At 43.7% G+C, this 27,122-nt stretch overlaps 1 protein-coding gene across 1 annotated transcript in view; it reads right to left on the reverse strand.

The window, feature by feature from the left end:
* FAM227B (family with sequence similarity 227 member B) overlaps nucleotides 1–27,122 on the reverse strand; it is a 695,955-nt gene that overhangs the window by 173,142 nt on the left and 495,691 nt on the right. The window contains exon 11 of the mRNA XM_040414019.1: nucleotides 10,986–11,092. Within this exon, the coding sequence (XP_040269953.1) occupies nucleotides 10,986–11,092 (107 nt within the window). The remainder of the gene's footprint in view (nucleotides 1–10,985; nucleotides 11,093–27,122) is intronic.

Below are 27,122 nucleotides of genomic sequence, written 5' to 3' on the forward strand. Positions count from 1 at the left end.
TTTTTGCGGGGCCACGGAACGGAGCAACGGATGCGGACAGCACACGGAGTGCTGTCAGCATCTTTTGCGGCCCCATTGAAGTGAATGGGTCCGCATCCGAGCCGCCAAAACGGCGGCTCGGATGGGGACCAAAACAACGGCCGTTTGCATGAGGCCTAAGTCACGTGAGACTTCAGTGAATGATTTCGGTATGGAGACAGCATTAAAATCAAAGTATTTAACCGAATCGACTACGGATCTACACTCACCTAAAGAATTATTAGGAACACCTGTTCTATTTCTCATTAATGCAATTATCTAGTCAACCAATCACATGGCAGTTGCTTCAATGCCTTTAGGGGGGTGGTCCTGGTCAAGACAATCTCCTGAACTCCAAACTGAATGTCAGAATGGGAAAGAAAGGTGATTTAAGCAATTTTGAGCGTGGCATGGTTGTTGGTGCAAGACGGGCCGGTCTGAGTATTTCACAATCTGCTCAGTTACTGGGATTTTCACGCACAACCATTTCTAGGGTTTACAAAGAATGGTGTGAAAAGGGAAAAACATCCAGTATGCGGCAGTCCTGTGGGCAAAAATGCCTTGTGGATGCTAGAGGTCAGAGGAGAATGGGCCGACTGATTCAAGCTGATAGAAGAGCAACGTTGACTGAAATAACCACTCGTTACAACCGAGGTATGCAGCAAAGCATTTGTGAAGCCATAACACGCACAATCTTGAGGCGGATGGGCTACAACAGCAGAAGACCCCACCAGCTACCACTCATCTCCACTACAAATAGGAAAAAGAGGCTACAATTTGAACGAGCTCACCAAAATTGGACTGTTGAAGACTGGAAAAATGTTGCCTGGTCTGATGAGTCTCGATTTCTGTTGAGACATTCAAATGGTAGAATCCAAATTTGGCGTAAACAGAATGAGAACATGTATCCATCCTCTGATGGCTACTTCCAGCAGGATAATGCACCATGTCACAAAGCTCGAATCATTTCAAATTGGTTTCTTGAACATGACAATGAGTTCACTGTACTAAAATGGCCCCCACAGTCACCAGATCTCAACCCAATAGAGCATCTTGGAACGGGAGCTTCGTGCCCTGGATGTGCATCCTTCAAATCTCCATCAACTACAAGATGCTATCCTATCAATATGGGCCAACATTTCTAAAGAATGCTATCAGCACCTTGTTGAATCAATGCCACGTAGAATTAAGGCAGTTCTGAAGGCAAAAGGGGGTCCAACACCGTATTAGTATGGTGTTCCTAATATTTCTTTAGGTGAGTGTATAATCCGAAGTCGATTTGCTCAACACTACAAATGAGGGCTTCTGAGCGCCGAAAGACAGAGCCTAGCCTCTCTGTGCACTTCAGCTCGTCAGCTTTTCAGTGTTGACCATGATCCTCAGTGCACTGAAGCCCTTATCTGCATAAAGTTCATAAGACATCATATGTAATTTTAATCAGCAGGACCAGCCTATCAGACAGGATGGAGAACATCTGCAGTACTACATAGACCAGATCTCTATTTTATTATTTTCCTACTGTCTCCCATTCCCCTACAGTCAGCTCTCAATGCTGCGCTGAAACACACAGTCCAGACTGCTGTGTTGTGCAGGGGCGTAACTAGAAGTGACTGGGCCCCACAGCAAATATTTGTAAGGGCCCCCCCAGAGTGCTTCGCACCTCCCTCCTCCTGTGTAAACCCCACTCCTTTGGCACAATGTAGCAGTATACTGTATATTGTGTGGCACGGTGTATGCTATATGTGTATAACATAAACATATTTCATATGAAAACTTACAATTACTTGGCTTGGCCCTTGGGGATCTCGGACGCCACTTCAACACTTTGGCCAGGGGCTCGGCGGAGCTGATAGTAACATACATAGTACATAGTAACATAGTACATAAGGCCGAAAAAAGACATTTGTCCATCCAGTTCGGCCTGTCATCCTACAAGTTGATCCAGAGGAAGGCAAAAAAAACCCTGTGAGGTAGAAGCCAATTTTCCTCACTTTAGGGGAATAAAAATTCCTTCCCGACTCCAATCAGGCAATCAGAATAACTCCCTGGATCAACGACCCCTCTCTAGTAGCTATAGCCTGTAATATTATTACACTCCAGAAATACATCCAGGCCCCTCTTGAATTCCTTTATTGTACTCACCATCACCACCTCCTCAGGCAGAGAGTTCCATAGTCTCACTGCTCTTACCGTAAAGAACCCTTTTCTATGTTTGTGTACAAACCTTCTTTCCTCCAGACGCAGAGGATGTCCCCTCGTCACAGTCACAGTCCTGGGGATAAATAGATGATGGGATAGATCTCTGTACTGCCCCCTGATATATTTATACATAGTAATTAGATCTCCCCTCAGTCGTCTTTTTTCTAACGTGAATAACCCTAATTTTGATAATCTTTCAGGGTACTGTAGTTGCCCCATTCCAGTTATTACTTTAGTTGCCCTCCTCTGGACCCTCTCCAGCTCTGCTATGTCTGCCTTGTTTACAGGAGCCCAGAACTGTACACAGTACTCCATCTGTGGTCTGACCAGTGATTTGTAAAGTAGTAGGAATATGTTCTCATCACGGGCATCTATGCCCCTTTTGATGCAACCCATTATCTTATTGGCCTTGGCAGCAGCTGCCTGACACTGGTTTTTGCAGCTTAGTTTGCTGTTTATTAAAATTCCTAGATCCTTTTCCATGTCAGTGTTACCGAGTGTTTTACCATTTAGTATGTACGGGTGACTTGCATTATTCCTTCCCATGTGCATAACTTTACATTTGTCAGTGTTAAACCTCATCTGCCACTTATCTGCCCAAGCCTCCAATCTATCCAGATCCCTCTGTAGTAGTATACTGTCCTCTTCAGTGTTAATTACTTTACACAGTTTAGTGTCATCTGCGAAAATTGATATTTTACTATGCAAGCCTTCTACAAGATCATTAATAAATATATTGAAGAGAATAGGGCCCAAGACTGACCCCTGAGGTACCCCACTAGTGACAGTGACCCAATCTGAGTATGTACCGTTAATAACCACCCTCTGTTTTCTATCATTGAGCCAGTTACTTACCCACTTACAGACGTTTTCTCCGAGTCCGAGCATTCTCATTTTATATACTAACCTTTTATGAGGTACAGTGTCAAATGCTTTGGAGAAGTCCAGATACACGACATCCATTGATTCGCCGCTGTCAAGTCTAGTACTTACCTCCTCATAGAAACTGATTAAATTAGTTTGACATGACCGATCCCTCACGAAGCCATGCTGATATGGCGTTATTTGCTTATTTCCGTTAAGATGCTCTAACATAGCATCTCTCAGAAAACCTTCAAACAGTTTACCCACAACAGATGTTAAACTTACCGGCCTATAGTTTCCAGGCTCTGTTTTTGGACCCTTTTTGAATATTGGCACCACATTTGCCATGCACCAATCCTGTGGGACATTCCCTGTCAGTACAGAGTCCGCAAATATCAGAAATAAGGGTCTGGCTATGACATTACTTAATTCCCTTAGGATACGGGGGTGTATGCCATCCGGTCCTGGCGATTTGTCTATTTTGATATTTTTAAGTCGCTGTTGTACTTCTTCCTGGGTCAGACAGGACACTTTTAATGGCGAATTTATTTCAGCATTCAGCATTTCATCTGACAGTTTATTTTCCTCCGTGAATACATTGGAGAAAAAAATATTTAATAGCTTTGCTTTCTCCTCGTCGCTCTCTGCGACTCCCCCCTCATTACTCTTTAAAGGGCCGACACCTTCAGATTTATACTTTTTAACATTTATATAATTGAAGAACATTTTAGGGTTAGTTTTACTCTCTTTGGCAATTAATCTCTCTGTCTCTAGTTTGGCCGCTTTTATTTGTTTTTTACATGTTCTGTTTTTTTCCTTATAGTTTTTCAGTGCTTCCGTGCTACCCTCCTGTTTTAGTGTTTTATATGCTTTCTTTTTGTCATTTATTGCTTTCTTTACAGTTCTATTTATCCACATTGGTTTCTTTTTGTTCCTTAACCTTTTATTCCCATACAATATGTACCTCTCACAATGAGATTTTAGGATGTTTTTAAAGATATCCCATTTTTTGGCTGTATTTTTATTTTTGAGGACTTTGTCCCAGTTAGTTAGGCCTATGGCCTCTCTTAGTTGGCTAAATTTAGCTTTTTTGAAGTTTGGTATTTTTGTTCCTCCCTGTAGAAACGCTCTTTTGAATGATAATTGGAAGGTTATTACTTTATGGTCACTATTTCCCAGGTGTCCCCCAACCTGCACGTCTGTTGTTCTGTCAGGTCTATTGGTTAATATTAAGTCCAGTATGGCCGTCCCTCTAGTCGGGTCCTGAACCAGTTGGGAGAGATAATTGTCTTTGGTTATTGCCAAGAATCTGTTTCCTTTATGAGATATACAAGTTTCAGTTTCCCAGTCTATATCTGGGTAGTTGAAGTCCCCCATAATAACCACCTCATTATGATTTGCCGCCTTGTCTATCTCGTTTAGTAGTAGATTTTCTGTGGACTCTGGTATATTTGGTGGTTTATAGTAAACTCCTATTAGTAATTTATTGTTGTTTTTAGCTCCATGTATCTCTACCCACAGTGACTCCACATGTTCATGTCCCTCACTTATATCTTCTCGGACTGTGGGCTTTAGACAGGACTTTTTTTCATAAAGGCAGACCCCTCCCCCTCTCCGGTTTTGACGATCCTTTCTAAACAGACTGTAACCTTGTACATTAACTGCCCAGTCATAGCTATCATCCAGCCATGTCTCAGTTATTCCCACTATGTCATAGTCCTCCTCACACATCACTAATTCCAGTTCACCAGTTTTATTAGTCAGGCTTCTGGCATTAGTATACATACATATGAGAGGTTTATGTATATTTTTTACCCTACACCTTTCCTTCTGAACTGTTCTTGTCCCTCCTTCCATTTCTCCCCCAGTCCCACTAGCTTGCCCCCGGTCTCTATCTGCACTATCTTCCCCTTCTATAGTGTAATTACCCTCCCCCCCAGTCCCTAGTTTAAACACTCCTCCAACCTTCTAGCCATCTTCTTCCCCAACACAGCTGCCCCTTCCCCATTGAGGTGCAGCCCGTCCCTACGATAGAGCCTGTAGCCGACAGTGAAGTCGGCCCAGTTCTCCAGGAACCCAAACCCCTCCATCCTACACCAGTTCTTGAGCCACTTGTTAATTTCCCTAATCTCCCGCTGCCTTTCTTGTGTGGCCCGTGGTACCGGTAGTATTTCGGAAAATGCTACCTTTGAGGTCCTTGCCCTAAGCTTTTGCCCTAAATCCCTGAAATCATTTTTAAGGACTCTCCACCTACCCCTAACTTTGTCATTGGTTCCGATATGGACCATGACCGCTGGATCTTCTCCAGCCCCTCCCAGTAATCTGTCAACCCGATCCGCGATATGTCGAACTCTAGCGCCAGGAAGACAGCACACTGTTCGGCGATCACGGTCTTTGTGACAGATTTCCCTATCTGTTCCCCTAATAATTGAGTCTCCCACTACCAGCACCTGTCTGGCCTGCCCTGCTCTCCTGGTCCCCTGCTTACCGGAGCTGACATTCCCCTGACTGGCAGAGGAAGTGTCCGGCTGCGGCAGTGCCGTCCCTGGACTGATATCCCCCTCATCTGCCAAACGTGCAAACTTGTTGGGGTGTGTCAGATCAGGGCTAGCCTCCCTGGCACTCTTCCCTCTACCCCGCTTTCTAACTATTACCCAGCTAGCTACCTCACTTTCCTTAGCCTCCTCTCTGTCACCCTCTCCCTCATCTACCCCAAAGAGTGCTTGCTCGGTGAGAAGCAAACTTTTTTGCAAATTGTCAATGCCTCTCAGTGTTGCAACTTGCCCATTTAGAGACTCGATTAGCGATTCCAAACGGGTAATTTGCTCACATCTTGAACAAAGAAATTCACCCTGGAACGGCTGTTCCAGGACTGCATACATCATGCAAGATGTGCACTGGACTGCGTTGTCAATTGTGCAACACATACTAAATGGGGATTACACCACAAAAGCAAAAAATACAATACAATGTAGTAATAAGAAACTGGCTAATTGCAGTCCCCCACTGAAGTCACTTAATCTTAAGTCACACACTTACACAACCACACTTAATCAACCACGCGTCGCGGTCAAACTCGCGTTATATATCTGCTTATATTAATATAAATGCAGCTCACTGCACCAGCCTGGTTTGCTTCCCCTCTGGAATCAAAAAGGCTGTGCTGTTCTTACTGCTGAGTTTTTAAAGTCTCCTAATTAGACAGCCACACCCTAATTAAACAGCCACACCCTAATTGCTCACCTGTGCAACCCCTGGAGAAGGAAAAAAAAAGTGTTATCACAGCACAAAATACAGTCAAACACAGCCACTTATCAATGTCCACAAATAATTTAGCTCTCAGATACTCCCTCACTTAATCTTAAGTCACACACTTACACAACCACACTTAATCAACCACGCGTCGCGGTCAAACTCGCATTATATATCTGCTTATATTAATATAAATGCAGCTCACTGCACCAGCCTGGTTTGCTTCCCCTCTGGAATCAAAAAGGCTGTGCTGTTCTTACTGCTGAGTTTTTAAAGTCTCCTAATTAGACAGCCACACCCTAATTAAACAGCCACACCCTAATTGCTCACCTGTGCAACCCCTGGAGAAGGAAAAAAAAAGTGTTATCACAGCACAAAATACAGTCAAACACAGCCACTTATCAATGTCCACAAATAATTTAGCTCTCAGATACTCCCTCACTTAATATTAAGTCACACACTTACACAACCACACTTAATCAACCACGCGTCGCGGTCAAACTCGCGTTATATATCTGCTTATATTAATATAAATGCAGCTCACTGCACCAGCCTGGTTTGCTTCCCCTCTGGAATCAAAAAGGCTGTGCTGTTCTTACTGCTGAGTTTTTAAAGTCTCCTAATTAGACAGCCACACCCTAATTAAACAGCCATCGGCGGAGCTGATGTTGTGCTTTATCCTAATAAGAAAGATTTCATAATAAGGATTTGGAGAAGGGGCAGAGGGATAGCAGAGCAGGGAGAGGCTAGTGCTGTTACTAGGGGGTCATACCATGGGGGTGTAATAAAGCCCACCATAATGCCCCCCCAGTAGAAATAATTCTCCTTATAATGTGACAGTGCAAAAAATACCCCCTTGTAATGCCCCCAGTTGAGCTAATGTCCCCATAGTGCCCCCATAATGTCCCAGTATAAAATACCCCTATATAGTGCCCCCAGTAAATTCCCCCATAGTGCTCCTCTCCCCCCTTCCTGCTAGTGCCCCCCATAATGTACCAGTATAAAATTTCCCATATATAGTGCCCCAGTATATGCCCCTCAGTGTCCGGCCTCTGATAGGCTGCCGGCCTAGTGTCCCCCATAATGCCCCCCAATAATGTGCCAGTAAGTGTCCCCATAGATGCCCCCCCATCATGTGCCAGTATCAAGTGCCTCTCTCCTCCCCCCCACATGTCCTAGTATTATAGTGCCACCCCCCCCCCAATGTGCCAGTATCAAGTGCCTCTCTCCTTCCCACCCCCATGTGCCATTATCATAGTGCCAAACCCCCCATGTGACAGTATCAAGTGCCTCTCTCTTCCCCCCCATGTCCCAGCATGTCTCCCCCCCCCAAAAAAAAGTGGCAGTATCAAGTGCCTCTCCCCCCATGTGCCAGTATCATAGTGCCAAACCCACCCATGTGCCAGTATCAAGTGCCAACCCCCCCCCCACGTGGCAGTATCAAGTGCCTCTCTCCTCCCCCCCATGTGCCAGTATCAAGTGCCTCTCTCTCCCCCCATGTCCCAGTATCATAGTGCCATCTCCCCCCCAAAAAAAGTGCCAGTATCAAGTGCCTCTCTCCCCCCCATGTGCCAGTACATAGTGCCAAACCCACCCATGTGCCAGTATCAAATGCCAAACCCCCCCTCCCACGTGCCAGTATCAAGTGCCTCTCCCCCCCATGTCCCAGTATCATAGTGCCATCTCCCCCCCCCCCCAAAAAAAAGTGCCAGTATCAACTGCCTCTCTCCCCCCCATGTGCCAGTATCAGGTGCCTCTCGCCCCCCCATGTGCCAGTATCAGGTGCCAACCCCCCTCCCCCCCATGTGCCAGCATCAGGTGCCAACCCCCCTCCCCCATGTGCCAGTATCAAGTGTCTCCCGCTCCCTCCATGGCAGTAACAGTCGGGTATTAAAAAAATAAATAAACACTTATACTTACAGAGCTCCATGTCAGCGATGCGGCCTCTTCCTGTGTCCCGCCCTGTATGTCCATATATGGAGTCAGTGCTTGTATTTCAGAAAAGTTTCTGCTGGGATTCGAACCGACGACCTTCTGTATCAGAGGCAAAGCACTTACCCACACAGCCATAAGAGCTGCCTTGCCACTGACTGAAAAAATATGAGACTTCTACTGTTATAGCTGGCTAAGTGTTCACATGGCAGCTGCCCCAACACACCCAGCACTGCTATATCTCTATATGACAGCTGTCCCAGCACACTCAGCTCTGATATATCTCTATATATGATAGCTGCCCCAGCACACCCAGCTCTGCTACATCTAATACACATGACAGCTGCACCAGCACACTCAGCTCTACTATATCTCTATATATGACAGCTGCCCCAGCACACCCAGCTCTGCTACATCTATATATCTCTAAGTATTGCTATACAGTAGATAGACATATAGAGATATAGAAAAGCTGAGTGTGCTGGGGCAGCTGTCATGTGTATAGATGTAGCAGAGCTGGGTGTGTTTGGGCAGCTGTCATGTGTATAGATGTAGCAGAGCTGGGTTTGCTGGGGCAGTTGTCATATATAGAGATATAGTAGAGCTGAGTGTGCTGGTGCAGCTGTCATGTGTATTAGATGTAGCAGCGCTGGGTGTGATGGGGCAGCTATCCTATATAGAGATATAGCAGAGCTGAGTGTGCTGGAACAGCTGTCATATAGAGATATAGCAGTGCTGGGTGTGTTGGGGCAGCAGTCATGTGTATAGATGTACACTTAGCCAGCTATAACAGTAGAAGTCTCATATTTTTTTTCAATCAGTGGCAATGCAGCCCTTATGGTTGTGTGGGTAAATGCTTTGCCTCTGATACATGAAGGTTGTGGGTTCGAATCCCAGACACATCAGGAGACAGTAAGATTAGATCACATTAACGAGGGTGCCTGGTCCGCCGCCGCTGCTGCCGTGAAGGGGCTCTGAACATTAAGACAAGAATTGATCATATTTAACTAACTTGAAAATAAACTGTCACACACGCTGCCGGGGCGCCGGGCCCCTTGGCAGCCCGGGCCCTGAAGCAGCCGCTTCCTTGGTAGTTACGCCACTGGTGTTGTGCTAACATAATGGAAAAGGACTCCTGTCTGCATGCATGGCAGTCCTGATAATGTATATCAGCACAGCTTTCAGCACTGAGAGTGAGGGAATAGTGGGCAGTAGGAAAATAAAAACTAGCTATCTGGACACCTTATCTGCAGTAATAGTCATATACTACTACAAAAAAAATAAAAATTGTCCAAGACCCTGGTGACAGATTCCCCTTAATCATAGATATGATTAAGTACCATGGGCCTTTATGTTAATACCATGGGCCTTTATATTAAAGGGAATCTCCATATCCAACTGCATGCATAGACACATAGCTGTGGTTCACCTGATTAAAAAAGTGTTTTTCTTTTGTTGATCTGAGGCTCTGTTCCTGAATTTTGATACTTCAGGATTAAGCTATTGGTGCAGTAAGAGCATCACCATTGCTCTTGTTGCACCAAAGCTCCACTGATTTCTGTGCCCATCCTCTTTCTCACTGCTTTGCCGCTGCCTGGCACTGTCAATCAAAGCAACAATGGAAGGGCTGGCCACAGAAACAAAAGGCGCTTGTGTGCAAATAGAGCAACAGTTTATAATGCTGCTAGTACTCTGCCTACCTCAGCCTGACCCTAACTACACTGTTGCCTAACCCCGTGGATTAGCTGTAAGTTATACAGCTACAGAGACTTCTGTAGGAGGTAGCAGCCTAGTGGTTCCCCAGCAGCGAAGTACAGATCCTTTTACAGGAAACTGCTAGGATGACGCTGTTAGGAATAGCCAAAAACCAAATCTGTTGCTTGACACAGTGGTTCCTCATCTACTGCAATAACATAATTCAACCAGACAACCAGAGACATATATCATGCGCTCCTCCCCCTACCTTTTTGACTAACTCTTCTCTCATTATGTGTCATGCCTGCTGCTTCACACTCACCATGACAGCAGTACGCCTGATGTGGCGGGCAATCCTCTGGACCCTCTGGACTACAGGGTCTGGTTAAAATTGTGACCTGACCCCTGACCCTATATACACCACTATAGGAATCTTTGAGTTCTACTCTGCCTTTGTTCAGAACCTCTGCTGGTAGCTCCATGAAATTTGACAGTAACAATGGTACAGCATGCAGTGCTATTCTTGCCATCAAAACGACAGAACTGTTTCCTCTACCAGTCAACATTATTAGTGGCTTAGGTCCACTGGGAGCCATTCGGATATTTTGTAAGGCAGATCCAAAGAACAGACCCTAACAGGTACAGCACGTGGTCATGTGCATGCCTCTATTCTTTCTTCTAGTAAAATCTGCTCATTCATCTATCATACCACATATGTTTTTTCTTACTGCCATCTTTATCAGAAAGTTACTACTTTCACTACACTCCATTCAGTTATAACATATAGAGGGAAAAAGTACTGGTCTGGGTTGCAGTACTAGAGGCAGTTGCACAATGACAATGGATGACAATGTGTCAAGTGCTACAGTGAAAGAACTTCTGCTACATTAATCAGTGGGGATCCTGGGGGTCAGACCACACTGATAGATATACTATAGGTAGATTATATTACAAAGCTGAATAAAAAATATTGATTTAAAATACACCTTAATGCACCAAAGTCTATGTAGAGCACTTGCACATACCTCTTTTGTTATGGCATTTTTGTTTGTATCTAATGTCCTAGAAAGATGTGGATGTCGAGTCTCTTCAAGTAAGTAATCCAGATTAAATTCCAGCCTCCTTCTGACATCTGGATAAAAATAATAATATATATAATATATATGTGTGTGTGTGTATATATATATATATATATATATATATATATAAAAATATATATATATACCGTATATATATATTGAATTGTTTGACTTGTAATTTATATATATAGTGAAAATGGTTTTCAGTTTAGTTGTATATTGTGGATATTGAAAGCAGAACATGAGAGGAGATTCCAGGAAGCCTGTGCACTCTTCTCAAATCATGTTTAATACAGACATTGTTGGCACCATACATCTTGCACACGTTCACTATTTGCTATGACAACTGTGACTGCTACTATTAATATCTACTGATAGTATGCCAGTGTGAATAGTATATGGAAGAAATGGATGACAGATCAATGGAAAAGTTTAAAAGTTTACCCTGAGTGACATATGGTTAAAACAAATATAGCACAAACCTCCCCACATGGTTGCTATTGAACAAAAATGCTGGAGAGTGCCAGCTGACCCAGTATGATAAAATAGAAATCTTGAGGAAAATAAGTACAGTTGAATGATAGATATAAATTATACAAATACACTGCTGGCATAAACTTGGAAACAATAGAATTTTACATACATGATCACAATTCACAATCACATTTTCAAACTCAACAGCAAAGTGGCAATTACTTCCTGAACTACTTAACAATATCCAAAAACAGTTTAATTGAAGAGGTAGAAAATAAGCATGAGGCAATAAACAATGTCTTTCCTAAAATGTGTGTATTTTATTTCAAATTAACTCTAGTGCTCCATGTTTGATTTCTTCAAGAGAAAAATAATTAAACTGTAGGACCAAAGTAAAGACAGATGAAGGAAACCATTATCACCAATAAAAAAAAACAAAGCCTAAAAAACACATGATTTTGGAATAGAGGTGAAAGACTTTTCTATGTTGCTCATAACAGTAAATTCATAAAAAATGACACACATCCACTAGAATGAGTAACATATTATCGAAGTGGAATACATACAAAAATAGGCAATGATGATGGAACAAACTGATTGTAGAAAAAACGCCCAATGAGTGTAAGAGCAAATGACCAAATTAGAATTTATCATTATTACTAGCTGAAGGACCAGGCTTTGCTCGGGTATATTTAATCTATTTCATTTAATGTTTGTGTGTGTTGTTAAAAGATATCAACACTATCCACTATAACAGTGACATCTACAGCACCCCGCCCCCACCCCTTAACACTGACCCCCCACAGTGCCCCGTTCCTTAAAATTGGACCCCCACAGCAACCAACCCCTTAACTTTGACCTTTACAGCAGCCTTCCCCTTTAACAGTGACTTTCACAGCATACCACCCCCTTGACAGTGACCTCCACTGGGGCCCGCCCCCTTTACAGTGGCCTTTACTGGATCGGGGGCGTTTCCTTTTGAACAGCTCACTCTAAGACAACAGCACTGTGCTGTCTGAGTGTGAGCTGCAGGGAGAAAGTCACCCTTTCAATCCCCGTCGGCTCAGGAGTGGGAGGGGGCGTGACCTAACCAGATCGGGGCATGGCTTATCGGGGCCTAGAAGTTGATTTTTAACTTCATTTTTTCAATCTCAGTTGGCTGAGGAATGGGAGGGGGCATGGCCTAACCAAATCAGGAGCATGTCATTTTGAACAGCTCACTCTAAGACAGCAGCACTATGCTGTCTGAGTGTAAGCTTTAGGGAGAAAGTTATCCTCCCTCCCACCCCTGCAGCTGACAGAAGTTTATTTCTACCTTAATATTTTCAATCCCCGTCGGCTCAGGAGTGGGCGTGGCATAACCAGATCGGGGCATGGCTTAGCGGGATCTGGTTGCGGGTTTTCAATCAAAGCAACAATGGAAGGGCTGGCCACATTGTGACAGGGGGCATGTCCGGGCACCTTCCTGCAAGAGTGACGCCACTCTGGGCACCTTACTGGCTCATTTGCATACAAAATAAACTGGATTTTCAGAGGATAAAGACATCTATTGCTGGAACAAAGGCACATCTGGAAATAAGGTACTAAGTGCTATTAGGTCATGGCTTTACTTCAATAGCAATTATCCTTGTGACAGACTTCCTTTAAAGCTCTCCTACAGCAGTGAAGATAAATGGCTGGGTTGTTTTGGAAACCTGGAGTAAAACTGTGTATGTGGAGGCTGGAGGACCTGCGAACTTCTATTGGCTGATAAGGGTAATGTGACCAAGCTTCTATTGGCTAATGCATTTTTTGGAATATATCAGGAACGGTACAAACCTTCTCAGACACCTGATGCACCTGTGTGCCAAATTTCGTGATTGTAAATGCGACGGTGCGGATTCCTTTAGTGGACATACATACATACACACATACACTCAGCTTTATATATTAGATTATGGATAATAGGTGGTAGATTTAAATAAAGAACAAAAGGGGTGATTACCATCATAGACATTTATTGCATATCCACAGGATATGCTATAAATGGCTAATAGGTGGAGGTCTTACCTCTGGGACCTGCACCTATCTGAGGTATAATAGCCCCTAGGGGTAAGCAAATCGGTTACAAACAAATTGAATTCTTATTGAATATCCCAAAAATTTGGATTCCAGACCAATCTGAGTCTTTTGCAATTCGATTTAGACAAATCTCTCAAAACAGCATCCATTATTTTGCAGGTCAGAAGAAATAAAAGAAGACATCACCTACCAAAAGGGATATTTTTTGTAAAATGTTTTAATAAAAAAATATTTATAAAATCTGGCAGTGCAGTGTTTTTAAAAAGGATGTTTCATACCATCAGCTTCCATGCGTTTACCCATTGCCGTAATGTCACTTTGAAGTTACTAAGGCATTAAAGACATTGAAAGGGGTTGAATACAGTTCTAAGAGACCTAAGAGTGCCATACACTCCTTTTCAGGGCAATCTGAACACATTTGATTTGGATAGAATTCCTTTGTACCCGGATCCAATCTGCCAACCCATTTGTTAGAAATGAATCCAAACTAAATTTGAGGAAAATTGCTCATCTGTATTAACCACCTATGACCTGTCCCTAATAACTGAAAGGAGATGGCAGACCTTGTTCTGCAGACAGCCGCAGGTAACAGATGTGGGATCAATGCCTATAAGACGTTTATGGAATATCCGGTAAATAGGCTATGAATGTCTATGGTGGAAATACTGCTGTAAAGCGTGTGGACCAGAACTTTGTTTCTGTATGTATTCTTATGAGACACTCAATCTGTTTTTAGTTTTTTTTTTTGCTATTATGTAAGAAATTTTTAGCAGCTGTAGCACCACCACAAGTTAGATGATTTTGAATTAACATTTATTTCCATTCTGTTTAGCAACTGATACAGGCAAACACATTGTACGATTGTAAAACATGGGTGTAATGGTCACTAGTTGAACATCCTCATCATAATTATGCACTACAACTAACAGTAACTTGCAGACCTGGGTAATACTTGACTAATTTCTATGAGTAAACCAATGTTTTGACGACTAAGGGCCCTTTGACATAAGTCCGGTGATCCGTCCCATTCCCCTCCGGCATTAAGCAGAAAACGCTGCAGGTGAACTGAAACCAGAACTGATCCCATAGTTTTCTACGGGATAATTCTCACGCATCTGGAACATGAGTTGTGATGCTGGATATCTAATAGAGCTGGGCGGAAAAACGCTGCATGCTCAGTTTTTCTGTTCTGCGCTGTGGGTGTACAGACCCCGAAACTGTGCACTGACATGCAGTACACATTACACTAGTTATGTCCAGCTCCCAGTCTGAAGTAGCTGCCTGGACACAACTAATATATGTGATGCGGGCTTAACAAACTACACATGTTACTTGCTGGTGACTCAGATCACAAGCACTCTTGGCATGTAGTATTTGCTACACTGAAAACCAATAAGTAAAATTATTTAGGCAGTGTAATACAGCAGAGAGTTGCTTCTAGAAAATTGTTGCTTTCAAGTCTTCCCATTGACTAGAATTTCATTAGCGTAATATTATGCATTAAAAAATTTAAATGTAAGATTGTTTAACTTCAACAAACCATATAGTATCCAAAATGGTATGTTATAATTTAAGAAAATATTTGACAGCTATACAGGACATTTTGTTTCCAATATTACATAATATTACATAAATGTATTGAAGAGGAAATAGTTGGGCAGTTCAGTCACCACTATTGGCTCCAACAAAAAGAAACCAGTACCACATTTTAACATTATATATTGTAAGTGGTCGCTCTCTCAAGCAGGGCGGCGATGACAGATTCCTCCTCAGACAACGGGGTTCAAGTCCAAATTGTGCTTTATTTTTGGCACTTCAGCACCAGCACAAACATAAACGTCGCAAAATAAACACCTGCCCGTCTAGGCACTACCTAATACATAGGTCTTCTTCCTAACTCACCTCTAAGACACAGTTCACACAAGGGGTGAGATCTGGCTTTTCTCAGCCACAACAGTGACCACAACAGTACCTTGGGCGATATGGTCCCACCTCTTTCCTCAGGCGTTGCTGGGTCCCCCAAAACTCAGGCTTTCACACAGCCTCGTGGCCCCCCAACCCTTCTGGCTGGGACCATGCAGAGCATCTGTAGGCTTCCTTTTCCAAGTCCTCTCTCTCAGTCATACACAAAGGGTCATTTTATCCCTTCATCTTAGCAGGCCTCACCTGTGATTTCCTCAGCTAAAGGAAATATGTGTACTGGAAGGGTGTGGACTGGAAAATCCCACTACCAAACCTACCCACCAGTCCAAATAAAATCCAACCAAAAACAGAATGTAGACAAACCTGTCTCAGCAAACTACACTTTGGCATAGAGAACATTTCATGGGTAGAGAGAAAAATTGATTCAATGAAATTCCAGCAAATTCTGGATGGAAACATTACACCAACTGAAAAAAAGGTGAAGGTTTTACCTTGGCCCTCACAGTCTCCTGAACTGAAAATCTGTGGATAGGCCTCAAAAGAGCAGTGTATGCAGGAATCTCACAGAACTGGAAGACTTTTACAAGGAAGAATGGATGAAGGGGGTGCTACTAGATACTAACCATGCCAGGTGCCCAAAGTTTTGCTTCAGGCCCTTTTCTGTGATCCAAAAGGCCTAAATGTGTCAACTTTATGTCTTTTGGAGATCATTTCATCTTCAACTTGCTTAACTGTTCACAGTAGCAGTAATTTTGATTAGGGGTGCCCAAACTATTGCATAATACAAAGTATAATATTGCATTCGGCTATGTTAAAACTGTTTATATAAAAAACGGAATTTAGTGAGTACCAAGTGGAATGAATTGATTATTTAAAGAGGTTTTCTGAGTGTTTACTATTGATGATCTATCTTTACGATAAGACATCAATATCTGATTAGTGGGGGTCCGACTGCCTGCACTCCGCTGATCAGCTGTTTGAAGAGACTGTGGCACTCCAGCATTGCATCCTCTTCCTAGGCCAGTGCAGTCACATTCATAGGTCACATGGTCTGAACACAGCTCAGGGCTGAGCTGCAATACCAAGCACAGCTACTATCCAATGGATGGCACTGTGCTTAGTAAGCTGCCAGGAGGCCATGGAACTTACCGGAGCGCCACAGCCTCTTAAAACAGCTTATCAGCTGGGATGCCAGGTGCCAGAGTCCTACCGATCAGGTACTGATATCCTATCCTGAGGACAGGTTATCAATATTAAATCTCTGGAAACCCTTTACATACTGTATAATAAAAAAAGATTAACACAAACCAGAAAATACAAGAACTTTTTTCAAGACGACATTTGGTATACCGTACATGAATGATCAAGTGTTATATTCCTGAAATAATGCCTAACATAAGAAATATTGGGGCCTCACACAGCTATTGCATTACAAAAAGAACACTACCAATGGTCAGGATATTTATGCAGTATACTATATCTATTCCAGATGTTGGACACAAATAAAACTGATGTATAAAACTTTCCAGCTTACTCTGACTTTCCGGCCCACGTTTACATTTTGGCATTACAGTACAGAAAAGAAGGCAGAAGAACTCAAGCTTTCCCATACAGTCCACTTACCTTCTTGCAGAAAAAATAATAATGAAGATATTTTTGTTAGGCATGAAAATTGTCCTAGAGAAAATGGGTCCTTGCTACTAATAGTAAATAATAATGTTTCATTGTTCTACTGTAGGTTGCTAATGCATCAAAGTCATTTAGTTGGGGGTGCAAATGATGACATTGCCACAAAACGATATAACAGAGCCCCTATGTCTCCTTACCAGGAGAACCGCATGGAGAAGGAGTTGTATGGAATGAGAAGATCAAAGCTGTTTCTGTATGTCCCATTGAACTGTATGTAATGGAAAATGCCAGCTTGGTCACTATCACCATACAACTGCAGCCATCGTGGTGAGGAGGGCTGGGGGTTCCACTGATTTAAGATTTATCGTCAGTCTTGTAAATCCAAAATTCTAAATTATGACTTAGACAAGAAAGAATGCTCATGAATTAATGAATCTCGAAACTTAGAACTACGAAAAGCTTATGATTCACATATATCTTTTCATCCAGAGGATTCTCTAAATATTTTTCAACCATAAAAATACTTCCTTTGATGGATGACACTGCTGTCTCACCATATTCCCTGTTGTTAAAGGGGTTGTGTCATGCAACATATTCTACCTTTTTTTAAACTAACACCTGGATCTGAATACTTTTGTAATTGCATGTAATAAAAAAAATTGTAAAGTCAGTGAGCTATTCAATAAAATGTATCTGTACTACGCCACCTGCCATTTGTTCTTTTCCTTAATTTTTTTCTGTTTCACTGAGCTGGTCGAATGTGTTCAGTTTAAATCCTCAACTGCCACCAGCCATATGTTCTGTTAGAAGCTGTGGCAGTAACCAGAAGGACACGCAACAGAAAGGACATGCCCCCTAAGCTGCCAGGCTTAATAGATGCATGTGAGGTACAGGGCTGGTTCTAGTTTTGCTAAAAAGGTATCGTCATGTACTGTATGATGTCTGATTTTCATTTTTTATATGAATCCTGGTATGCCCAAATAACTGCAAAACAAATTCTAAATGTGAGGGTGATACGACATCATCAGAAGTGCGCTGGGTAAGATGAGCAAAATTTATGAGGCGCAGAAGATGCCTCTCCTGGTAGTCCATCACCAGAAAAGAATATCCACACCAGTTTCTGGCATAAACTATAGTAACTCTGTTAGGTCCCACTTCTCCTGCTAAGTGGCAAAAATGGTAGAAAAATCACAAAAAAATGCTAATGTTTTTTATGCAAAATGTGGCTTGCACAAAAGTTGTGACTTTTGTAGGACTAGTGTAAGAAGTTTAACCCTTTCACCCACAGAGGTTTTTCTTTTTTTGCATTTTCATTTTTCGCTCCCTGCCTTCCCAGAGCCATAACTTTTTTATTTGTCTGTTCACATAGCCAAATGAGGGCTTGATTTCTGCGGGACAAGTTGTACTTTCAAACACCACCATTTGATGTAGTGGGAAGTGGGAAAAAAAAATCCAAATGGGGTTAAATTGCAAAAAAAAGCAATTCCACCACAGTTTTACGTTTTTATTTTTATTTTATTTACGACGTTCTATGTACGATAAATCTGACCAGTTACTTTTATTCTACAGGTCAGTATGAATCCGGCGATACTTTATATGTATAGTTTTTCTTGCGTTTTGATAGTGATAAAAAAAAAATTTAAGTGGGAAAAAAAATCACTATTTTATGCTGCCCTTAGTGAGGTCAGCATAAAGTTGATGCAGTGGCGTATCCAAGCTATGGCAGCCATGGCTAGTGCCATAGGCGCCAAGCGGGGGGGGGGCGACCAGGGCCGATCCTACACGGGGTGCAGTGGGTGCCCGGGCCCCGCACCCCAGCGCTGCGGCCCTGGTGACAAGTGGGGGCGGCCGCCGGGCCGCGGCCGGCGGCAGGGCAGAGCAGGAGATGAGCGCCTCCATTGCGGAAGCGCTCATCTCCATAGTCATCTGTATTGCCGTCCTCAGGACGGCAATACAGATGCCTGTCTGTGCTGCGGCAGAGGAGGGAGAGGTGTGTCCCCTCCTGTTCCTCTGATAGGCTGCCGGCTTAGTGCTGGCAGCCTATCAGAGGCCGGTGATGGCGCGATGACGTCATCGCGTCGCCTGAGCCGTATAGCGAGGGACACACAGACGGAAGAGGTGGCCTGCATCGCATCGCATTGCTGGAGGTAAGTATAAGTGTATTATTTTTTTTTATTTTTTTATATAGGTACAATACTGGGCTGGCACATGATAAGGGGGGCTACTGGGCTGGCACATAAGGGGGGCTACTGGGCTGGCACATAAGGGGGGACTACTGGGCTGGGCTGGCACATGATAAGGGGGGCTACTGGGCTGGCACATGATAAGGGGGGACTACTGGGCTGGCACATGATAAGGGGGGACTACTGGGCTGGCACATGATAAGGGGGGACTACTGGGCTGGCACATGATAAGGGGGGCTACTGGCACATGATATGGGGGGCTACTGGCACATGATATGGGGGCACTCTGGCTACTGGCACATGATATGGGGGCACTCTGGCTACTGACACATGATATGGGGGGGCTCTGGCTACTGACACATGATATGGGGGGGCTCTGGCTACTGGCACATGATGGTGGGGGGGGGGGGCTCTGGCTACTGGCACATGATATGGGGGGGCTCTGGCTACTGGCACATGATATGGGGGGCTACTGGCACATGATAAGGGGGGCTACTGGCACATGATAAGGGGGGCTACTGGCACATGATAAGGGGGCTACTGGCACATGATAAGGGGGGCTACTGGCACATGATAAGGAGGGCTACTGGCACATAGGGGGGCTACTGGCACATAAGGGGGGCTACTGGCACATGATATGGGGGGGCTCTGGCTACTGGCATATGATATGGGGGTCTCTGGCTACTGGCACATGATGGTGGGGGGGCTCTTATTTCTGGCACATGATTGGGGGCACTCTGGCTACTGGCACATGATATGGGGGGCTCTGGCTACTGACACATGATATGGGGGGGCTCTGGCTACTGACATGATATGGGGGGGCTCTGGCTACTGGCACATGATGGTGGGGGGGCTCTTATTACTGGCACATGATTGGGGGCATCTATGGGGGCACATCTTACTGCAGATTATTGGGGGGCACTATAGGGGCATCTACTGAGGCTAAAAAAGAAGATATTTTATATGGGGGCTCTGTATAGGGGCATTTTATACTGGGACACATTATGGTGGGTACTATGGGGAAGGGGGGGGCACTATGGGGGTCATCTACGGGGGCACTGAGAAGGGGTATTTTATATTGGCACATTATGGGAACATTAGCTCAACTGGGGGCATTACAAATGTTTTGCATATTATAAGGAGAATTATTACTACTGGGGGGGCATTATGGTGGGCTTTATTACTCCCCCATGGTATGACCCCCTAGTAGCAGCACCAGCCTCTCCCTGCTCTGCTATCCCTCTGCCCTTTCTCCAAATCCTTATTATGAAATCTTTCTCATTAGGTTAAAGCACAACATCAGCTCCGCCGAGCCCCCGGCCAAAGTGTTGAAGTGGCGTCCGAGATCCCCAAGGGCCAAGTCAAGTAACTGTAAGTTTTTATGGGGGTTCTACAAAAGAGCTATCGTGTTTTTTTTTTTGTTAAGGTTATCTGAAAGATGGGTTTAAAATATTTTGACAGGGGCGCAGTTTCAGTGCTAGCCATAGGCGCCATTTTCACTAGATACGCCTCTGAGTTGATGACAGGTTTCCTTTAAAGACCCGGCCAGCGCCATACTATTACGGCGCTGGTCGGGAAGGGGTTAATACATTTTTGAAGTTTTTGCGTTAGAAGCCAGAAAATGGTTACAGTGTTACCAGCACCCAAAGCTCATTGATGCACATAGGCAGTGAAGACTAGCCCATCTGGGCGGATCCCACAGAAGAACTACTGTAGCATGAATTGCTGAAAAGGATAATGGTGGCTATGATAGGTGTCAAGACTTTGCAACTTACAGGATCTTTTGCTGTTCATTTGGTATATATGCACAAAAATATATACAGATAGAGCAGTTCTAAACGTAAGTATGATATCACTTCACATCACAAAAGCCATTGAAAAAGTTTCTTGCCATTGTTTACTTAACTCATTAAGAATCAAGATGATGATTGCTACATCATACCTCCCAACTGTCCCGGATCCGGCGGGACAGTCCCGGATTTCAGCGGCTGTCCCGTGGTCCCGGAACAGGGGAGTTAAAACCCGCTCTTAGGCAGCTGTCTCTACTTCCATAGGACGTGAAGACAGTTGCCGGTTATGATGAAGCAGAGAGCCGTCCAATCCCTACTTCATCGTTCCTCCCTCCCTCCGTGAGGAGGCACATATCAGGGCATAACTACTGTGAGGGGGCACATATCAGGGCATACAGTAACTACTCTGAGGGGGCACATATCTGGGCATCACTACTGTGAGGGGGGACATATCTGGGCATAACTTCTGTGAGAGCACATATTGGGGTATAACTACTGTGAGGGGCACATATCTGGGCAAAACCACTGTGAGGTGCACATATGTGGGCATAACTACTGTGAGGGGGCAGATATATGTGTATAATACTGTGAAAGGGACACATATCTGGGCATAACTACTGTGAGGGGGCACATATCAGGGCATCGATTAAAGAAACACAAAAGACATTTGCTGACAAGTACCCAGGAACAAAACTACCAGCTAAACTTTGTATTCAGAGCCTGGTTCAGAAATGGCACTAAACTGGCTCTGTTGCAACAATGAAGAAACTGAGGCCTCCATCGATCAGGGTGGCTAAAGCTGTGAATGAAATTCAGCAGCAGATTGCAAGTAGCCCCTAAAATCAACTAGAAGACTGTCTCAGCAAGTTGGTTTATCACGAACAACGGGTCAGCGAGTGCTGAAATCTCTGAACCTGAAACAAAACCGAATACCGTGTGTGCAGGAACTGAAAGAGTCTGACAAAGCTAAACGCCTAAATTACTGAAGTTGGTTGCTGACTATGATTGCTGACAGATACAGTCCTGATCAAAAGTTTAAGACCACTTGAAAAATGGCAAAAAATCATATTTAGCATAGCTGCATCTTAACAAGGTTCCAAGTAGAGCTTCAACATGCAACAAGAAGAAATGGGAGTGAGACAAAACATTTTTTGAGCATTCAATTTAATGAAAACAACAAAAGTTTTTCAGCTGATCAAAAGTTTAGGACCATACCTCCAAAAAAAAAACTAAACCCCCCAAAACAGAAATCCAACTTCCAAACATGAACTCAGTAATGAGTAGCTCCGCCGTTATTGATTATCACTTTAAAAATTTGTTTCGGCATGCTTGATGCAAGCGTTTCCATGAGGTGAGTGGGAACATTTCTCCAAGTGGTGAAGACGGCCGCACGAAGGCCATCTACTGTCTGAACTGTTGTCCATTTTTGTAAACTTCCCTTGCCATCCATCCCCAAAGGTTCTCAATTGGATTTAGATCAGGGGAACACGCAGGATGGGCCAAAAGAGTGATGTTATTCTCCTGGAAGAAGTCCCTTGTCCTGCGGGCATTGTGTACTGTAGCATTGTCCTGTTGAAAAACCCAGTCGTTACCACACATACGAGGGCCCTCAGTCATGAGGAATGCTCTTTGCAACATCTGGACATAGCCAGCGGCCGTTTGACGCCCCTGCACTTCCTGAAGCTCCATTGTTCCACTGAAGGAAAAAGCACCCCAGACCATTATGGTGCCCCCTCCACTGTGGCGCGTAGAAAACATCTCAGGTGGGATCTGCTTGTCATGCCAGTAACGTTGGAAACCATCAGGACCATCAAGGTTAAATTTTTTATCATCAGAGAATAAAACTTTCTTCCATCTTTGCATGTCCCATGTTTGGTGCTCTCTTGCAAAGTCCAAATGAGCAGTTCTGTGGCGTTCAAGGAGACAAGGTCTTTGAAGAAATTTTTTGTTTTTGAAGCCCTTTAGTCTCAGATGCCGTCTGATGGTTATGGGGCTGCAGTCAGCACCAGTAAGGGCCTTAATTTGGGTCGAGGATCGTCCAGTGTCTTGACGGACAGCCAATTGGATCCTCCGGCTCAGTGCTGGTGAAATTTTTTTGGGTCTTCCACTTGACTTTTTGTTCCATAACCCTCAGGATCATTTAAGAAATTCCAAATGACTGTCTTACTGTGTCCCACCTCAGCAGCGATGGCGCGCTGTGAGAGACCCTGCTTATGCAGTTCAACAACCCGACCACGTTCAAAAAGGGAGAGTTTTTTGCCTTTGCCATCACAATGTGTGACTACCTGACAGAAAATGACAATGAATCCACATCTTTGCACAGATTTGGCCTTTTAAAGGCATGTGGTCCTAAACTTTTGATCAGCTGAAAAACAGCCTGTTTCAGTTTATTCGTTGTTTTCATTAAATTGAATGCTCAAAAAATGTTTTGTCTTACTCCCATTTCTTCTTATTGCATGTTGAAGTTCTACTTGGAACCTTGTTAAGATCCAGCCATGCTAAATATGATTTTTTGCCATTTTTCAAGTGGTCTTAAACTTTTGATCAGGACTGTATTTGGACCCATTGCTGCACTTTATGATGGACGAAGCTTGGTTTAATTTATCAGGTCACGTAAATTCCCAGAATACAAAGTACCGGTCCACTGAAAATCCCCATTTGACTCACAAAACAACACATCACGACCGATGTCAGGAAGACAAATAGTGGTCCAATTTTCTTCAAATCAACTGTGAACACCGCAATACCGCAATTTACCTGGACATCTTTGAACAGTTTTACAACCAACCAACACCAGAAGAAAAACAACATGTCACACCTCACAGAAATCACTGGCACGGGTTCATGAACTGTTTACAGAGGAGCGAACTGTGAGCAAGGGGTTATGGCCACCATGTTCCCCAGACTTGTCCACATGCGATTTTTATCTGTGGGGAAATTTAAAACAGAGAATGTACGTGTCACGTTCTGGTGTGGGAGGGAAACACCACACCGAACATAGGAGGGAAAGGGGTGAGGGAATAAGGCCTGGAAACTAGGGGAAGGAGATGGACACCTTCTAGTAAAACCCTAATCAAAGTCCTGACTAACTACCAGTATGAACAGTCCCCAGAGGTAGGTGAGTTCATACACAGGAATACCTAATGTCCTAACTCACCCTATAGGACCCTTGTACTAACGTCAGGACTGAGACAACATGTTCCTCCAAAAGGAAGGACGAACAGGAGTCTCCCTCAGGCCTTAATACAAATGACAGGGAAATGCCACACACAAAATAACCTAAACAAAATACAAAAGGGAAATAAAACACTTAACTTCAAGTGGCTATGGCAGCACCAGGAACTCAGCCGAGATCCACACACTAGCTGTCCACAACTCAAACTGAAGCTATAAACCGCATAGCATAGTGGGAGAAACAACAATAAATAGAGAAGGTTAAATGAACCAAATAGCCACACCTGGGGAAGGAAGGTGTGGCAAGCACCAGAAACAACACAGATGTCATTTGATCCAAATGGAAAACCTGTCAGATCAAACCATGTGTTGCCAGTCTCACCGATCTCCTGCCATCTGTCATGGGAACGTCCGTCACAGTACACCAACAATCCACATCCCCAGGATGAACTCAAGGAAATCATAACAAACACTATCTGCAGCATCACAAGCAGTATCAGCCAACATAATTTGATGTGCCCAAAGATGCATAGATGTAAACGGGGACCATTTTCAGGATCTTTTGTGACTTGTGGGTAAGCCCAACATTTTATTGTTGACTAATTTTAGGCCTTTACAGCAGAATGGAATTGGGCCATAAATTCTCAGCAGACAATAGGCACTACTGCTGTTTTATCTGGGAAATCTGAAATCACCATGCCTGAGAAACAATACAGGGCCTTGCTCCCTGAGGAGCACACCTTTAAACACATGATTTATGATGCTTCCAGACCTGGGGTGAGCCAAGGCCTGTGGAGACCTGTTCTGCAAGTCTGTTTGACCTTTAGAGAAAGGACTACTCTGGAATCAAGGATGCCACCAACAGGAAGCTGTTAACCTCTACAAGAATGTCTGCAAACTATAATGGGCTTTGCTGATTGGCTAAGACAGTATCTAGGAGGTGTTCCAGAGAAGAGCACTGTATTAAAACTCAGCAGATTCTACAATATGTAGGAAGGTGCAAGGGTTCGTCATTGACGGAAGGTACGTGTCACCGAGGTTCCTAGCCTCGGTGAGATAGGAACCGGTAATTTTGTGTGTCAGCGGCAGCTAGTGCTGGCTGACACTGTTTTTTACTTAGTGTGGCTGTAAAGCCGATCCGGGCCAATTCTTATTGGGAGCAGCCAAAGAGCAGGGTGGGTCGTTGTTCCCCACGTTCCAGGACAGGTTTTGGTCTGGGATTTAAAAACCCAGCCAGCAGCTCAGCTAGGTGTGGAATGATCCTCCAGGTGATAGTGGAGCTGTGGAAGCTCTGTGTTTGGGAGCTGAGGAGTTCCGCCATGCTGCAAGGCTAAGAGCCGCATGAGAGCCGCCTGCTGGGAGTCAGGCGCCCTAAAGCCTACTGTGAACTGCCAGGTGACATGTTTTGTTCTGTGGACTCTTGCTGTGTGAATTAACACCAGGACCCTGCAAAGTATTGTTTTTCTTTTCTGCCTTTTTGCATGAATAAACACTGAACTTTTGCTTTTCAACCGTGGTCTTGCCTCTGTACTGCGTCCGCTTACCCTGCCTACTAGAGCAAATCCCTACAAGTAATAAAAAATACTAATCCACTTGCTCCCTCATATTGTCATACTATCGCAGGAGGTGGGCTACTTTTTGGTAGGCCACCTTGTAGACTTGCTGAATGCCTCCTCCTCTTGCAACAGCTGATCGGCAGGGATGCTGGGTCTCGGAGCCCCGCAGCTCAGATATTGACGACTTATCCTGTGGACATGTAATCAATATTCACTGTCTGCACAACCCCTTTAATTTTGACACTTATCCCCAGGTAAAATCCACAAGATATAAGGCATGCCTTCTGCATAGATTTTTTTCATTATGTATGAATGGGATTTCGCAAAAGCTAATCAGTAGCATTGTAATTTTGCAAAATCGTCTACAAATCCACCCCATCTGAACATATGGTGGTGGAGGTCCCAGCAGCAGAATCCATAACAGATTATAGCAAAAATAATGGCCAAAAACAGCTGCATGCAGCAGTATTTTGTCAGGCAAAATGCTCCAATCCACAATGGAAACCAGCCATATCCTATTATAGTCAATGGAATCCGGAGAGTGGCATTGGTGTCCGGCTTATACAACAGCTGGCGCTGCAATTGTTCTGTTCCTATACTGAAGAGACCAACAGAACAGCGCTGCAGATGTGAACCTTGCCTTAACTAACCTGCTCTTATTTATGCTTCATCAAAGGCATTTCTTTAAAAAACTGTACTACTTGAAAATGTGCTCCTATATCCCGTCAAAGCCCAATGGTAAACAATTTGTTTATTGATTAACCCCTTCAGGCCAGTTTTCACATTCCTGCCCAGGCCATTTTTTTGCAAATCTTGAGTTGGAACGCTTTTACTTATCCAAGCTGTTCTGAGACTATTTTCTTGTCACATATTGTACTTTATGACTGTGGTAAATTTGAGTCAATATTTTCAACCTTTATTTATATAAAAAAAATAATTAAAGTTTACCATAAAATTGGAAAACTCACAATTTTCTAAAATTGTATTTCTTTGCTTTTAAGATAGATACCTCATACAATAGTTATTACCTAACATTCCCCATATGTCTACTTTTTGTTGGCATTGATTTGTAAACATTTTATTTGTTTAGGATGTTAGATGGCATAGCATTTTAGATGCCATTTTTAAAATTTTAAGAAAATTTACAAAACCCACTTTTTAAAGGACCAATTAAGGTATGAAGTCACTTTCTAGGGCTTACATAATAGAAACCACCCATAAATATCCTCATTTTAGAAACTAGACCCCTCGAGTTGTGCAAAACTAATTTAACAAACCATTTTAACCCTTTAG

The sequence above is a fragment of the Bufo bufo genome, chromosome 1, assembly GCF_905171765.1.
Source record: "Bufo bufo chromosome 1, aBufBuf1.1, whole genome shotgun sequence".
Lineage (NCBI taxonomy): Eukaryota > Metazoa > Chordata > Amphibia > Anura > Bufonidae > Bufo > Bufo bufo.